A 17,827-nucleotide genomic window follows, 5' to 3' on the forward strand; every position below is an offset into this window, starting at 1 on the left:
GCATTACGACAGCTCCGCTTGTGTTGCCATGCCGTAAAACGTTTCGTCCGACCTGCCAGTGGAGAAAGAGACAGAAGGCCTTAAAGCTTATAAATTTACGATGAATGCAGGCTTATCAGGACACAATTTCGTTTTATAGACAGTGTTATAGTGTCTTTCATGATGATTATAGAAAATGTGGACGCCTTGAAGTCATGGCTGGCAAAACTTCTGGAGCCAATGTGAGTTTTTTTATATGACATTTAGCTCGCATGCTACTCTGCTACGCTAGCCGTCTAGCTTGTGGGGTTACCCTGGTATCAATGGGGGCTTGCTAGAATGTGACTGCAAATTCCTACACGAGTTAGCAAGCCGTGGTGGCCGCTAGCTGGCTCAGCGCAGTGCACATCGACGCAGGGCTTCTTTGCTTGGAGGAATAAATTTGTGCACGGTGCAGTGAATGTGATGGCGATGCGCTGTCAGTTTAGTGCACGCAAGTTAGACGCGCAGTTGGCTCACAATAGTGTAACTATACCATCGGTGTGCAGCAAGTTGCTAGGCTATAACCTAACGCCTATGCTGTTGTATGCGATTTAGGAAGGAAATCTTAGTGTAGTTAAATCAAATGTTTTTACAATGTTTAATATGCCACTCAGAGTTGACCCCGGACACTTTTAACTGAGGTTTACCTTAAAACCGTTTAACTGTCTCTTCCGGGCCAAATCATTACTAACAAAAAATCTGATATGATTTGAAGACAGAAATAGAAATTACAAAATCTAAACACGACTGAGGATTAAATGTATCTGGATCGTCTTTTCAACGCACTGAATAAAGTCTAAACTAAGTAAACCTGATGGTGTTTTCTACTCTAAGGTGTTGTTGACAGGATTTTGGCACTCAACTAATATTGAAGTTAGCGTTACATTATTTTACTGATGACAAGATACATTGAGTGATTTTGTACTGACAAAATTGCAACACATGAAGAGTTGTTGGGGGAACGTTGCACCACATAGACCTCCGACTCAATTAAAACTCAGACTGGTTTACCAATATCACAAAGTCTAGGCCCTAGTGAGTAAAACCCCTTCTGTCCTTGCTCTGTAATACTGTGTTTAACGCTGTTTTGTATGTTGATGATGCCAAAGACGTTTACAACACATAGTTATTGAGAACCCACATATTTTGACCCACAGATGTGATGCTGACCCCTCTGCACTAGCCAACTATGTGGTTGCTCTTGTAAAGAAGGACAAACCAGAGAAAGAGCTGAAAGCCCTCTGTGCTGATCAGCTTGATGTCTTTTTACAAAAAGGTAAGTTAAGTTTTTATAAAGATAATAAATGTTGTGGAGAGATTTCAATCAAACATTTTAATCTCCAAATATTGATTGCCATTCTTTTGATTTGATAGTACTGTTTGTAATGCCTGAGATATCTATTATCTATTCAATGAAGTGTGATCATGCAAACCACATAATTTCTGTCCATTAAGACACTAAGTGCATTAGACGTAAGGTACTTTGTCATTATTGGTATTAATGTACTGTTACATTATTAAATTGCTTTGAAATAGGAAATGGGCTCAAAATTGAGATTTTTTCATTTCTTTATTATATCACTAGCAATGACTAAACAAGGAGTATCAATTCCCTTTGCATGATTTATGATTGTATTCTAATACCTTTGCAGAGACAATAGGATTTGTTGAAAAACTGTTTGAATGCTTGACAACCAAGAACTACTTGGGAAATCCACCTGCCAAGGAATCTCCTAAAGAAGAAGTCAGACCAATTCCAGTGAAATCTGATGTTGTAGAGGTAAGAAAACTACTGTAGTGAGAAGTGACAACATTTCTACTCGCTCACTGTTAAAAATAAAGGTCAATCATCATCAATTGTTTTTTAATTTATAAACAAAACAGAGGAGAGTTTGATGTGTGACATATTTTTCCCCTGAAGGCTGAAACTCTAGAGGAAGAGAGAGAAAACAGGCGGCGAAGAAGTCCACAGAGAAACCGCACTGAGTTCAACGAGCCCAGGTATGGCTGTAGCTTCAGGGACACGTTTCTACTAAGCAAGACATATGCAAATAGCATTCAGTCATGTGGGATTTATTATGGTCTCAGGCTGACTGTTCCAAAACATGTGATCTCATTTTCTTACTGGTGGTTGAAAAAGAAATGAACATTTTGCATTATCTAGTTGTGTAGATGTACAGTAGTGAGATGTGGGTATATTTGCATGGATAGATTTAAATATAAAGACTTTTCATTTAAGGCCCTGGTGTCCAGTAGCTCATCTCCTGCATGTTGCATTTAGTGCAAAGAAGGTTGTAATACTATAATACAATGGGCTTTCAGAGAACTACAGGGACTATGCCCCTAGAAAAGCCTGCCTAAAATAGGAAATTCACATGATGTTAAACCGTATTAAAATTCATTAAGAACTTGAATAAAAGCCTGCGTGGTTGACTCTCTGTGTAGGTTTCCCAGTACATAATAATAGATGTAGATAAAAAGATGTCAGCTGGTTTAATACCCATGTGGTGAACCTATTACTTTCATTAAAACAGGAGTGGACAAATTCACATATTCCCTATAACTCATTACTCACACAGGAGCCGTGATGACAGGAGGAGAGAAGAACGCAAGCGGCGTGATTTCGACCGGCACGGGAAAAGCAGCAGCGAATCGCACCGTGAGAGGGAGCGGCACGAGCGCCGTAGGGGCAGCCCCCGTGGGAGAAGCTACAGTCGCAGCCGGAGCAGGAGCGGCAGCCGAGGAAAGAGCAGGGACCGGGAGCACAGAGGCAGGGGTGAGACAGGTGCCTTAAACCCCACCCCCCACAACCAATAACAACAGCTCAGGGGACCAGATCCAGGAGCTGCACGCTGCTGGTGCAGACGTGCTGCTGCTGGAGACTTCCTGGGTGTGAAGTGTTAAGACCGAGTGGGATCCTGGATGTAGCTGTATGTCTCATTTGTTGGTCAGTGCTGCTGTGAGAGTTGTCATAAAGGAATAATGTGGACAGCTTTGCAGTCACATCAGTGGGGATTCAACAACTCGGGATGGAACTGGCCTTATTATCTGCAAGGTCCATCTGTGACAGAATCAGTAATGTTTCTCAAAAGGTGTGGATTTCTGCTTATTTATGTTATGTTGTAATAACTACCTGTTAATGTTTTTTAACAGACTTTAAGTCGAAGTTTGAGGTGGAAAGAAAGGACACAGACGGCTACAACTCCTCAACTACACCTGGCTCCCAGCAACAGCACATAGCTCCTCTCCTGCCTCTTCCCACGCCTACGCACCCTTTTTCCTCCACTTCCTCCTCACCTGCCGGAGTCTCTGGAACTGGGGGTGTTCCCAAAGCTACTCCAGCTCACCTGCCTGACAGCACTACAGACACCTGGTCTGGGTACTATGGTGCCCAGAGACAAGATGGCGTTGGGAAGCCGTTCAACAAGAATGTTTTACTAAAACAGCGCTGCAGGGATTATGACGGTAAGAAAAGGGTGAATCAGTCCTTTTACTAGCTTTGTTTCCTGTTTTTAGGATCTTCTGTTTTAATGTCCTTTTTTAGTACATTTTCAAATCCTACCCATAGCTCCCTAAGACATTTGCCTTGTTTAGTGACATCGCTAATGGCCAGTGTTTAGCGCACAGCCTCTTCTGTCTCCAGTGAAGGAAAAGGAAGAAGGTTTGAACTTGCTCAGTGTCCCTGAAGCTCACTGCTAAGCACAGTGCTCAAACATGGCCACCAGGGACCCACTTACTTAATGAGACTGTGGGGTAAATGCATACGGTCCACTGTGGGTCTGAGAATCTGAATAGCTGTTTACCTTTTGTTTGTTTTTCTCCTACTGCTCTTTAACTTGGTTTTGTTGTGATCAGTCAAAGAATAATATCTGTATAGTCGTGGGACCAAACCCTTACAACAATATATTTTACACTCAAAAGAATCAGGCAAAAAGTGCCTGAAATAATTGTAGGTGAAGTGTTTACAGTAATCTTAAACAAAATCTTTGTCCCTCATACAGAAAAAGGATTTTGTGTCCGGGGAGACCTCTGTCTATTTGACCATGGCAACGATCCTCTCATCGTAGATGACGTCAATCTGCCAAATATTATTCCTTTTCCACCCCCACCCGTTATGCCCCCTGCTGGTCTGCCCATGCCCCCCATCACTGAGCCGCCACCCACCCTCAGGATGCCTTCCATGCCACCCTACGGCCAGCCACCACCTCCAGGCATCTTCCCCATGACTAGTAAGTCGTAGTGCTACGTTGTTACACACGGCGTCAGCTGCTTGAAGTACCTTATTTTGCTGAGTGTGAGTAGTGATTCAAGTAGATAGTACAGCTGTGGAAGCAACAAGCAACATTCTACAAACCACTTCTTTTTAATTAATCTCTAGTTTGTAGAACTTTTAGAAAAGATGTTTATAGCATTTTTAGCTAAATCGTGTTTTCACAGCCTCTTAACACTTAGCTGTACATTTTTTAGCTTCTTGATTATGAATGCCATGGTTCTAATACTGTGCAAAGCAGAAGCTGCTACCTCTGAAAAGTGAAATGAAAAGCCTAAGAGACTAAGTTAATTGTGCTTCTTGCCACCTACTGACATACTAAAGCAACCTGTTTGGCTTGAATCTTTCTAACTCAGACTAGAGACTCTGTCATACCTGAGACCTTAGCTTGTGTTTCCCTCAGGACCCCCACTGATAGCAACCAGTCGCATTGATACCCCCAACCACCAATCTGCAATCACTTCCTCTCCTCCTATCGGACCACCTGGTGTGGGGCTGCCGCCTACTCTTCCTCCTCCTACTCCTCCACCTCCTCCTCCTTCCTCGTCCTCATCTGTGTCTCTTCGTCCACAATATGTCCAGTCTGAATGTAAGCAGTCATGCTTTTCTTATTCAGTTTGGCTTGTGTTCAGAGACATGATTGTGGCTTTTTGCTTGTTCACTTGTTTCTTTTTATTGATAATTGTGCTGACATAATAATTAATTTTCATTTGTTCTAGTTAAATGCAGCAAATATAATGACTTACCTGTGAGAGTGTGGTTGCTTTTTGTGAATCCTTAAGCTTCTTGTGTGTTTGTTTTCTGTTTGTTCGGGACTTGCAGTGTTTGTGTTTTCAGGCTGCAGTAACAGCTGTTGGCCACAGGGAAGCACTATCTATTAACCTAGATAAATATGTACTGAGTATGTTTAAAACATTCTTGTTTTTACACCGAATGTCTAATATTTATAACATGCTGTACTTAGATAACTATGATCCAGAGGGTTATAACCCAGAATCTCCTGGACTGACTGCTGCAGGCCGTAACCCGTACCGTCAGTTCATTCCCCGGGTGCAGACCCAGCGCTCCAACCTCATTGGCCTCACCTCCAATGAAGGGCAAGGCTCCAGAGGTAGCATGTGTTAACCTCCTCTTGGCTTTTATTTCACTGTACTGTAGGAATATGCTCGAAAGTCTAATACTTGTTGCTTTCCTGCCTGCGCATCTTGTAGCTGCCAACATTGTGATTCAAACTGAGCCTGCTGCTACACCCAGCACAGCTGGAAGTAACGTGCCCCGTTTCAACATGGAGCAGGACAACAGGAAGAGAACAATGGCACCTAGTACAGCTGATGGGCTAACGATAAAGAAACCCTGGATGGAGAAGTAAGAATATAAAGAAACACATAATCTTATCACAGAAGTTAAAGGAGTCAAATATTTTTATAATTGAGGCTAAACATCTGTTCACATACTGTACAAAAATAGTTATATTAGTGCAGAGCTTTAAAATGTAAATACTTTTTTGGGGGGGGGGGGTCTGACTTAATGTTGGCGTTAAGATCACAGACACTTAATACCGTCCCTGAACAGGCTCTTTATTTAAGACGGAATTTGAAGAAACTAGCTATCAAGCTGAAATTTGAAACAACTGAGCGCCTCAGTCCACTTCCTATCACTGCTGAGGGAGCCCTGTTTCACACTGAGGTGACTCATGGGTGAGCAGCCTATCTTTTGTCTCAGCTGTGGGAGGAAGTTATGCACCATCATCCCCATGACGTAGAGAATGAAACGGAAATTAGGCCACAGTTCTCATTTTCAGAACAATTATTCAAGAACAATTAATTAATAGCTTTTTCCCTCTGTCTTAATTTTCATTGTTTAGATTTTTTTAACCACCCCCCTTCCTTAAAGCACCTTAGCAAACAGACTCTGTTTTCTTTCTTTTTTTAGGCCAAACTTCAATAACCAACATAAGAGCAATTTTCCTAAGAGGAATCATTATGTGAACACAAAGCTGGAGGTGCGCAAGATCCCACGAGAGCTCAACAATATCGCAAAACTCAATGAGCACTTCAGCAAGTTTGGGACCATTGTTAATATACAGGTAAGATGCATCATTTCAGTAAGCTCTGTAGATGTGTAATTTAAAGTGATGCTAATGCGCCGCTGTTGCTCTCTGTGCATACTGTTACTCCTAACGCAGGTTGTGTTTGGAGGAGACCCCGAGGCCGCTTTGATTCAATACACGAAGAATGAGGAAGCAAGGCGGGCCATATCCAGCATCCAGGCGGTCCTCAACAACCGCTTCATTCGCGTGTACTGGCACCGTGAGCCAGGGAACAACAGCACAGGCCCTCAGCAGCACGAGCTGAGCTCAGGAAACCAGGCAGCTGGATCAGCACCAGGCCAGGGGCTGCAGCACAGCAACCTGCATAAGGTTAGTATAGAAATGTGGAGCGCATCATTTACAAACCTGCGTCTGATCTGTGTGAAAACGTTCTCCTTTTTAATCATCTGCAGGGAACCAAGCCACACAATCCAGCTGCGTATGTGCTAAACAAGACTTTACCCAAGCATCGTCAAGCTGCAATAACTGGAACCACAGCGCCAACCAAAGACGGCCTGACTCCAAACACAGATGCTGCCATTGTAGGTTATAGTCTGTGTCATGTGAAAGAAATGCGTGTTGTTACTATGTTCATTAGAACACAATGCAGTGTACGCATAATTCTGAGGGGGTGTATTTATTACTTTACATTTGTTCCTGTGTGATTTCACTCATGACTTAAACGTGTTGCCTCTTTCCTATGTCACTTAGGTGGCGCCTGCACTAACAAACACCCAGAAAGGTCCCTATGCTTCATCGGCCCTCAAGTCATCGTCAAAGACTTTTGGGAAAACTGGGAAAGCACTGGAAGCACAGGAAGCCCTTAAGAAAAAACAGGCATGTAGCTTAACTCTTTAATAAATATTAATATACAGTAGCAGAGCATGGATTGGCCAGTTGTTGTTCTCCACTAAGAAATAAAATTCCTTCCACTTATGACAGGAAGGTTTCTACAGTCTAAAAGTTTAATTCATTGTTTTTTTCTGTCAGGAGGCATTAAAACTGCAGCAGGACATGAGGAAGAAGAAGCAAGAGATGCTGGAGGCACAGATTGAGTGTCAGAAGGTACGACTAGTCAGAACATCACAGATTCCTCATAACTTACATCTGTTTTTTTTTTCTTGGCTCTGCCTGTGTTGAGCCTTTCTTGTCTGAGAGAGATGACCTTTCTCTTACAGACTTTGATAAACCGCCTTGAAAAGAACCGGGGCATGAAGCCAGAGGAGAGAGCCAACATCATGAAGACTCTGAAGGAACTAGCAGACAAAATCACTCAGCTGCAGAATGAAATGAGCCCTGCTTCCCAGGTCCCCAGTGCCAGAACCAACCACAGCCAGCCCAAAACAAAGACTGATGTAAGTGATGGCCACAAACATAATGAGAAGCAACCTCGAGGTTAATCTGAAGAAATATATAGCTCCTTCCTGCAGTGGCTTGTTTTCAACAACCTTTGCTTCTATGTATTTAGTGAAGTATTGTTTTCTGTGATATGTGACCAGACTGAGAAGGAACTGCTTGATGCAGAGCTGGACTTTCACAAAAAGATGAGTTCTGGGGAGGACACTACAGACCTCAAAAGAAAACTGGGTCAGCTGCAGGTGGAGGTAATGATGCGAGCGCGCGCACACACACACACACACACACACACTACAGACTAAACGAATAGATGCCTCAAACATGCATCATTAACAGTTTGAGTGTGATGTGGATGTTGTGATAAGAGGAAATGCCTCAGAAAGTCAAATACCTCACTGAAAGTCTAGAGACAAGATAGTAGTTACATGAATTACTCAGCACTGGGTGGTTTTAATGGGCGATAAAAGTAAATCCGTGAGAATATCTGAAAACAATGTACAGACGCAGCATTAAAGACAGTGGACAAAGCACAAAGATGATGCACACTGGAAGTGGTCTAATCAATCAGTTTTGTTTCTGAGTCAAAAAAATGTAAGGAAGCTGAACTAAGGCATTCCAGACTCTAAGTCAGCTGAGACCATAGATGTCTGCTGTGTTACAAGATTGGCCTAACAAGAACATAGATTTTTGTTAGCAACACCCTGCTTAGCATGTTTTTCCCCTCTAACCCCCAAGGGTCCTAAATTAGCTACTTGTTAAAAATGCATATCCCCTCCATCCAGCCATACCCGGCCCTCCTGCACATTAAATCGCAGCCACTTAAGCAAGCCCCGAGGAACCGCTGCTAAGGAAGTCAAATCAGACACAGGTCCTACACTGATGGACCCTCAACTCATTAAATTTTGAGCCACTGGTCCTTGTAAGGAAATCGACGGATGACAATTAGAGGGAGATGTGAGAGAGGGACAAATGGAGGAAAGTGGTCGTGAGGTTGTAGAGTGGATGGGAAGCAAGAAGACGTCACTTTAAAAATAGAGGAGTGACAATTAATGGTTAGGAGCTGAGTGTGACATCGCTGGAGACCAGAGCAGGTTTTTAAGCAGTGGTTCAGCTCTAAAGAGAAAAATGTGTCATGTTTTGCTAAAAAAGGTTTTAATCTAATGGTTATTGGATTAATATATTTAGGAATCTAAATCCAGTTAGTTGCTTTGGAACATTAAACATCTCGATCTGCTCACTTTCAGGCAACACAGCTGGGTCTGATCCGGCCTCCAGCCGGTAGAGGCCGGGGGCGGGGGAAGATGCCGCTGGAGCCCGGTTCGGCCCACGTGGGCCGGGGCAGGAGCCGGAGCCGCGAGATGATGGGTCGCGGTGGGGCAGTGAACCGCATGGTGGTTGACCACAGACCCAGAGCCCTCGCAATATTGGGGGTCACTCAGGAGGAGAAGGAGGAGCTAATGCCACACTTTGTGGTGAGAACTTAATGAGCAAATATTTAATTAATTTAATTTAGGTAATTATGCAGTTACAGTGAAACTAATACGGTGTTTTTAAACTTAGAAATTTGGAGAGATCGAGGATCTCCGGGATCAAGATGCCAACAGTGTCATCATGACATTTAAAACGCGAAGTGAGGCAGAGAATGTAAGTGAAAGAGCCTGCGAGTTTTTGATCACCTTTGTATAAACTCAGCAAAATCTCTACCAGCTGTCCTCCTCTGTTTTACAGGCAGCTAATCAGGGAGCTAAGTTCAAAGGTCGCGTGCTGCAGATTTCCTGGTACAAGCCCAAGACGTCCTCTGTTACAACAGAGCCAGAGGAGGAAGAGGTTAAAGATGAGGATACGGTATGAGCACACACACACACACACACACACACACACACACACACACACACACACACACACACACACACACAGCATATATATAATATATACCACACTGAAACCAGGAGATGAAGTCCACAATCAGGACAACTTTAAATTAACGGAGTGGAAACTTTTGGAAGTTTTGGTTATATTCACTGATTTACTTCTTACTTCTTTCAAGTGCTTTTAAATTTTTCACTGCTGCTCCCAATGGAAAATCAGGGCACGCCTCTCAGTACTAAGAGCATCTTAGCCCTTTGAGTAAAACTGCATTACTGTCAGGTGAAATCCTCATACTGTATTTTCATGTGTTGACCTTCATTTTTTTAAGGTCAAAAGAAAGTAAAGTTTTCTGATCACTGACGAAGGCGAAGCATTTTAAAACAATGATTCCACAAAAAGCTACTTTGTGACACAATGCAAAAGAGCCCTGCACGACCACAGTCGCACCTGTTCATGAGATAAACATTGGATTTGCATTCTTTTGTTCAAGCAGAAGAAGGGAAGGTCTTATCTGCCGGAAGAGGAGGAGGAGGAGGAAGAGGACGATGACGAAGATGACGAGTATGAGAGCCGATCTTGGAGACGATGAAGTCGCTGCGATTCTTATCAACTTGCTCTGCAGCAAGATCAGTGATTTCTTTTTCTCCACTTACAGATAAAATCTTTTTTTCTTTCAGTATTTTCAGACTAAGTAATTTTAGACTCTAATAACAGTGAAAGTCTTTATTGTACATCAAGAGGTTTAGAGGGCAAAATGTTTTTCGTATCCCTCAATTAAAAAAATGATTGAAAACATCTCACTTTTGCTGAGAAAGAACTATTAAGTTCTTATAGATAAAACCTTCTGTAAGTTTCAGTGTGTTTACCAGATGATTAATATCAGTAACGCACAAAGTTTGTGTTGACTGTGAATAGGTATTTTTATACATACTGTATTTAAGCTCACCAGATTTTGAAATGTCTTCTATGCGAGGACAGCCATTCCATCACCTATAGAGAACGTTCTCTGTTCTGACCAGAGAGATATTTATTTATTTTTCCACTCTGTGGATGAGCTGTGCCGCACGTATATTGGCCTGGCACGGTTTTCCATTTCCAACAAAACACTTGCGCATCTATGTATTTCTGACGGTGGCTCTGGGCGCTGGCATGAAGACGTGCTAGTCGTGCATGTTTTATTTCAAAGTTAACCAAGCCCCGTGCACCCAGCACCCAAAGGTGCCGACGCTGTACCATGAGCCCTTTGGAGCCAGGTACAGACGGTGCAATAGGAAATAAAACCTAGTGTTTTCAAATCTCCACCAACATCTTGCAGTAAATATTCACATCTTCCCTACTTCGTTTGACCGTTGCTTGTCCTGCAGTCCTCTGTCCAGTGGAGCTGTCTTGCGCTTTTGAAGATTTTTCACTTGTTCTGTTCTGTGTGCTGGTCGTCCTGACCATGCATTTCATTGAGCTCCATAGACAGGTGTTTGAATGTAATACTGAACAGTTGATTTTAATATATATATTTATATATCTCTGTAGATATATAGATATATAATTTGCCTTACTTATACCATCAGCAGATGGCTGAACTTTTACAAGACTTTGATTTTCTTTTGTACATTTTGTAAATGCCTGAAGGAGGAATTACTGTTGTACTACTATTGTTTTTTTTTTATTTTATTTTATTTTATAAACAACAGTTGAGTTGAGTAGTCTCTCTGCTTATTTGAGACTTTTGCTCCTAGGGTAAGCCAGTCTAGCTGTTATTTGATTCACTTATTTGGAGCTGTGTAAAACACTGTTGAAAGACAAGCACCTCACAATACTGCAGATCTTATGCCTCCATTTAATTAATTCACTCAAGACTACAAATGTGCACCTTTCAGGACAGCTTCCGTTTTGGGATCTTTCTTTATGCTGCATTCAAGAATCCTGGAGGTGGGAGGAAGTCATTCTTAGTCAAAATGAGAATAGGAAAAGGAGGAAACCTTTTCAGGAAGGCCTCATTGCTTCCTCCCTACTTTAATGAAATGTTGACATAAGCCTATTTTGGTTACTAACTATTGTGTCAGAAAACCAGTCAGATTGAAGCTCCAAACCAAATACTGGGGTGTTTAACGGTAGCAGGCTTACTCATCTAAAAAGCCACACAGGCGAGTAGATTAACATGCAGCTTGGTTTTATCGCGTGATAAAAACGTCCTCCCACCTACAGCGGTAGCAGTGTTCCTGTTCGGACACCATATCTCTGTGCTGACTAATAACATGGAAGCATCCTGTCGGCGTCTCATGTTTTTCTATTCACCGTCACTGTGTCAGTGGCATAAAGTTCAGGCGTGTCATGGAAAGCTAAAAGTTTCCCACACGCACTTGATTTGTTCAGGTTTCTAGAAGTGAACATTCGTAGAACGTCTCCCTCCCACTATTTGTATCTTCTGTATGCTTCTTTCACAATAGTGTAAAAATGTAAAATGGTTATTGGACAATAGTTTTGAATTTGTTACTGTTTATATTTGCAGGATGTGGATGTATTTTCTTCATATATTTTGTTTGTAAAAATGGATTTCTAATTTACTAGCATGTTTGCTTTTGCCAATAAAGACAGAGGAATGGGTGCTTGCAAGATGATCAAGGAACAGAAAAAAAAAATACTTGAATTGGCCATTGAAGGAGCAAAGAAGCGTAAATTAAAATACATTTGAGAGAAAAAAAACATTGGCAAGCAGGTGAAAAAAGACAAGCAAAAGCATTCCAGAAATATTACCTTAAACTCTTGTGTGGTCTCATTCATTTTGCGTCATGTACAGCATTATTTGAAGAACTACCTTTAAAGCACTGGTCCAAGTGTAGAACCAGCTTGTGTTTGTAGGAGTTGATGTAGCTGACACATTCCTGAACCTTTTCTCTCAAGGTGCAAATTTTCAAAATTTCTCAACTTCCAGCCTCTGTCGCGTCTTCAGTAAGTAAAGGAAGATCTGTTGAAGCGAGATCAGGTGACAGACTTGGCCAGTGAAGAATATCTCATGTCTGTTCTTGGAGAATCTCTTGGGTATCTTTGACCGTCGTCTGCTACATTAAGTCTTACCTCAGTTGTGCAGCGTTTGGCCAAATTTAAGCAGTGAGTACAGTCGTCAGAATGAATCCAGTTCACAAGTAATGGAACAAGCTGGCTTTAATTCAGTACCGTCCATTAGGTTATTCCCTATTTAAAGATGAGCCCAGTCTTTCTATGACAGATGCACTTCAAACAAATCCCACCAGCAAATACTTTGACCTCTGGTGCTTATTTTAATTACACCACCCAGCAACTACAACATATTAAAATATCACTGAATAATACATGGCTCTTTCTTACTTTAGAAACTGAAGTGGAAGCACTCAGAGTCTGTTTAGTTTAATGCAAGAACTTTTGTCTCTTCCCGGGGGATGGGATTGCAAACTGGGTCCGGAAGAGCTCACAGTTCCGGGCAGATCCCCTGGCTGCCTAGTGACCGGGAGGCAAGTGCTGGTGGAATTTGGCTCAATGAAAACAGGTTTATATAGAAATGATTTTAATATGTTTAAACTTCATCAATACAATCTCATCTGTAAAACATGTTCTAATCCAACATGGCCACTTCATAAACAATTTACTTGTCAATAGAAGCACAACTTAAGCAAGACTGCGTTTAAAACCTGGAAAAGCACTGTAAAACTTCAAACCTTTTATATTATTACTGAACTTCAGCTGATTGGTGGCAAACTCAATTATTTGTGAGTGAAAGAATGAAAGCTGTGACCACGGTTAGTTTGTATAGAGTGAAATCACATCTGTATTCAGGACAGATGGGGGTGAGAAAAGTACTGCTGCAGTTACATTTAGCCACAAATGTGACAGCTCTCTTCCTAAAACCTGTCAGACTCAATCTACGGGACATGAAAGCTCAGGGTTGTAAACAACGATCAGTAAATTATGAATATGCCTCTATGACAAGAAGCGAGGAAGGGGGAATGGGCTTTAGGCTTCATCCAGAATAACATACTATAAAATATATATGTATGGTTACCTTTCACATTAGCACCCTAGAATGTTACAGAAATGAGTAATCAATACATAAAACATAAGGGCATCTGAGTCAATATGTGTTATCCAAATGATGTCTCTCTCCAAGTGTGACTCCTCTGGTCTGCAACAGGTTTTCATGGTGAGAAAAGACCTTGCCTGGTTTAATTTGGGTAATGAATGAGATGCCATCGTGGTAATGGATGCCTGCCACTATGCTTCTAAATTATTCAGGGTCTGGGAAACCAGAGAGGCGACCAGCCGGATCGGATAGACCCGCTGTGTCAGTCCGCCTCCTCCCGCCTGGCTCCTCTTTCGGCCACTTCACCCTGGCTTCGTGCGTCTTTGCAGCGCAGCCACACGAGAAGCCGGTAAAACGGCCCCGGGAATGGGCGTTCGCATGTGAGGCAACCTGGGTCGAGGCCCGCTCGTCAACCGGTTCGCCACAGGCCCCACAGTCTGAAACGTGAGGCGCCAGCTGTTCAGAAATACCGTGGGTTCGAGCGTTCGTAATGATTTCAGGACCATGGACAGCGTAGAAAACACCTGCGCCAACCTGAGCTGCGCTGTCCGTGGTCCTGAAAGCGGCCTATGATTTTTGCCTAACATAAGCTCGTCACATTTTTACACGGGTGCCATCATCATTTTTTAACCTATCAATATGAATATGAATAAATATAATAATAATATGAATAAAACGTTTTTTTAGAGTTGACTAGTGATTTTGGTGTGGTTTCTATGACGCTTGCGCACACGGGCCAATATTTGGCAACTTGTAAGTTGAGCAGAGGGGAGGGAGGGAGGAGGAGGGCGGCTGAAAGAGGAGGAGGAGAAGGGGAGGAAGAGGGAGAGAGGGATGCCGGGAGGCGCCGCCGACGTGAGCAGCTCAGTCTGGCGAAGGTGAGCAGAGGAGCTCCGTGGCTGCCCGCTGTCCCCGCGGCGTTCATGTCAGGGGCCACACTGCGCGCGAGCTGCTTGCAGGGAGGAGGATGATGACCATGAACGGCAAGCAGCATTTCTCCATGCATCCGGCTTTGCACGAGCCCAAGTATCCCGGCCTGCACTCAGGCTCGGAGGGCATGCGCAGAGTCTGTCTGCCCGCCCCGCAGGTACGTTCAGGTCGGGGGGAGAACGGCTTCGGATGATGCGGGGTGAGAGGAGGGGGAAATATCACACTGAAATGTCTGTAAAGTTGATTTGACAGGACTTTGTTCTATCCGCGATCTCTCTCTCACTCTCTCTACTGTCTGTGTTCCCCCCTCTTCACCTCACCCCCCTCCCACCCTCTCTCATCCACATGTCTATTCAAGCAATGCTCTTGCTTTCATATTAATTTTTATGACCTGCGCTTTGAGGAGGGCTTCTCTCTCCTCGGCGCTGCTTGCCTTTGGAAAATGTTTTTTAGATCCTGAGAGCAGCCTGACAGAATTCCCCACTGACTCCAGTATGCGCACTCTTGCTTGCAGCTGCAGGGCAATATATTCGGAGGCTTTGATGAGAGCCTGCTGGCACGGGCAGAGGCTCTGGCGGCTGCTGACAGCATTGTCTCTCACGGCAAGAGTCACCCGTTCAAACCAGACGTGACTTACCATACCATGAGCAGTGTCCCCTGCACCTCAGCCTCCTCTTCCTCCTCCACCACCGTGCCCATCTCCCACGTCCCCTCCACCATCGCTTCCCACCACCACCACCACCACCTCGGACAGACCCTGGAGGCCGGGGATCTCCTGGACCACCTCTCCTCTAGCCTGGCAGTCACGGGGATGGGCGCTCCGGAGCCTCCGGGGATGACCACGCCGGCGCACCACCACCAGCACCCGCACCCGCACCACCACCTGCAGACCATGGGGCAGCTGCACCAGGCGATGGCCACGATGGCCCACCCTCACTCGCTGTCTGTGCACGGGGGCATGGCGTGCGTCAGCGACGTGGAGTCGGATCCGAGGGAGCTGGAAGCCTTCGCTGAGCGGTTCAAGCAGAGGAGGATCAAGCTCGGCGTGACCCAGGCGGACGTGGGCTCAGCGCTGGCGAACCTCAAGATCCCCGGAGTGGGCTCGTTGAGCCAGAGCACCATCTGCAGGTTCGAGTCCCTCACGCTGTCCCATAACAACATGATCGCGCTGAAGCCGGTGCTCCAGGCCTGGCTGGAGGAAGCCGAGGCTGCGTACCGGGAGAAGAGCAGCAAGCCGGACCTTTTCAACGGGAACGAGAGGAAGCGGAAGCGCACCTCCATCGCCGCGCCGGAGAAGCGCTCTTTGGAGGCGTACTTTGCCATTCAGCCCCGGCCCTCATCGGAAAAAATTGCGGCGATCGCCGAAAAACTGGACCTAAAAAAGAACGTGGTTCGAGTGTGGTTCTGCAACCAGCGGCAAAAACAGAAACGAATGAAATACTCCGCGGTGCACTGAGTTTCACGCATCATGAATAAAATAGCCTACTACATTTTTGATCGAGTGATTAATAATAGCCTAAGTAGCCTAACTAACAGGGATTTATTAAGAGATCTTCACGTCTCATGTGGGATTTATCTGCAAAAAGACTCGCTTCTCATTTCGCATCACTCACCCGTTATTGCACTTTGGTGATTTCGTTATCGATGGCGGACGTCTAAAGGACTGGGCTACAGGTCTTCAGGAGGGTGATTTCGATGTTGTTGATGATGTATTGTGCACATATTAGGTATGAACCTCCAGTCAATTCACCATGACAGCTTGTGACATTCAGGGACATTAAACCATTCACTATTTGAAGCAGGTAAAATGTTTAAAACTTTACAACTCAAAGTTTAGGGTTGATTAATTCACATAAAGATACTGTGATATTTGTGAAAAAAGGTTGATTATTGTTATTGTTGGTCAAGATCAGAGTCGACTGTCCACATTATATCCAGAAGCACACAGTCATACCTTAAACTGTATCCGTCCACTGATTTTGTTCTCAATATAGATTTAGAGCGACGTGAGTTTAATGATGGTTGATTCAAAAACTCACCAAGATCCACAAGCGAATCTGCTTTTTTGTGAACTGTGTGGTAATTTGCGCACAAACAATGAGTAATTGCACAGAGAGTCTTTCACAAGCTACGTATGACGCACTGAATATGTTTATCTTTAATTATTTAGAAATGGAAATGACACCGTCGTATATGAGGCACATCCAGCTGCTGCTATATTTTAGTATTTTGGTGTGAACATGTTATGGAGCATTGCAGGGCAACCGTAGGATACTAAACAAACCTACAACACTTAATTTAACTATTTATTTTTCCTCACTCTTGAGTTCACTTGAAATGTGTGAAGTTTAAACTTAATAAATTATTGGGTATTTTGTAAAATTCTTGAAGCAGCGACTTTGTTATTTTCGTGTTTTAATGTACGACATTCCTTTAAATACACGGGCGTTTGTCTTATGTTTTATTTTGAAATTCCCTAATTTTCAATTTGATTAAATATGCATCGACTTATACGTAAAGGGCCTCTGGTTTTACGGTTTTCACACCGCCGAGCGTAAAACGTGCTCTTTCCTGCTGGTAATGGCCCCTTCCTCTAATTAGCACAGTCTTAATTATAGATGCCTTCATGTCACCGGGTTTTGTCGGGCACGGGAAATGAAATTATTAAGTAATGACTATGCAATATTAATTATATATTGGTATAAAACGAAGCAATGTAGAAGAGTTGGGAGAAGTCTGCGCTGACTCTAGGGAGAGACAAACCGGATACACAACAGGTTGACAAGGGAAACAAAAACGATGATTTCATTTTTTTATTGGCCAAGTAAGTATTATTTAAACTTAATATTTTTAGGAGCCTAAACATTTGATTCATAGTGTGTTTTTTTAATTGTAAATCGAACAATTATTATTATTCCTAGTATTACTTTATTTTTATATTGTATATTTTTATATCCTTTATTGTTGTTACAAGGAACTATTGTCGATTTCTAAATTCTCCACCTACCTAAATAATATAAGCTTCGATAAAAAAAAAAAGCTGCTAATAAATAAAACCAAATTATAGTAATAGAATAAAACTGAGAAATTCCCAAACGACCCGCGGTCGTGTGATTTCCCGGTGAGACCCGACGGGCTGCTGCAGCCAGGGGATCAATTCCTTTGCTGTTATGCGGAACCTTTTGCGGCGCTATTAATATTCTCTTTGATGCTGAGAGACGATTATTCACCTTCTATAATT

General features: G+C 43.3%; 2 protein-coding genes across 5 annotated transcripts; both read left to right on the plus strand.

The window, feature by feature from the left end:
• The first annotated feature begins 20 nt into the window (after positions 1 to 20).
• On the plus strand, positions 21 to 12,362 carry rbm27 (RNA binding motif protein 27). 4 transcript variants are annotated; one of them, XM_029174759.2, is made up of 21 exons: positions 21 to 221; positions 1,179 to 1,297; positions 1,674 to 1,801; positions 1,943 to 2,022; positions 2,601 to 2,806; positions 3,175 to 3,486; positions 4,023 to 4,250; positions 4,695 to 4,880; positions 5,256 to 5,402; positions 5,503 to 5,656; positions 6,224 to 6,377; positions 6,477 to 6,710; positions 6,794 to 6,922; positions 7,092 to 7,217; positions 7,371 to 7,445; positions 7,559 to 7,735; positions 7,880 to 7,984; positions 8,981 to 9,208; positions 9,297 to 9,380; positions 9,465 to 9,581; positions 10,096 to 12,362. In XM_029174759.2, exons 1-21 carry the CDS (start codon positions 160 to 162, stop codon positions 10,192 to 10,194), a joined length of 3,150 nt encoding a protein of 1,049 aa, XP_029030592.1. In that variant the 5' UTR covers positions 21 to 159; the 3' UTR covers positions 10,195 to 12,362. The 4 variants fall into 4 exon arrangements, with proteins under 4 accessions (XP_029030592.1, XP_029030597.1, XP_029030596.1 ...); XM_029174764.2 differs by having other exon boundaries at positions 10,099 to 12,362; XM_029174763.2 differs by having other exon boundaries at positions 2,601 to 2,797.
• A 2,249-nt stretch (positions 12,363 to 14,611) lies between these two features.
• Positions 14,612 to 17,591, plus strand: pou4f3 (POU class 4 homeobox 3). Its single transcript, XM_029174779.2, has 2 exons — positions 14,612 to 14,743; positions 15,101 to 17,591. Exons 1-2 carry the CDS (start codon positions 14,624 to 14,626, stop codon positions 16,040 to 16,042), a joined length of 1,062 nt encoding a protein of 353 aa, XP_029030612.1. The 5' UTR covers positions 14,612 to 14,623; the 3' UTR covers positions 16,043 to 17,591.
• Positions 17,592 to 17,827: the final 236 nt, after the last annotated feature.

This window comes from Betta splendens, chromosome 14 (genome assembly GCF_900634795.4).
Source record: "Betta splendens chromosome 14, fBetSpl5.4, whole genome shotgun sequence".
In the NCBI taxonomy this organism is placed as follows: domain Eukaryota; kingdom Metazoa; phylum Chordata; class Actinopteri; order Anabantiformes; family Osphronemidae; genus Betta; species Betta splendens.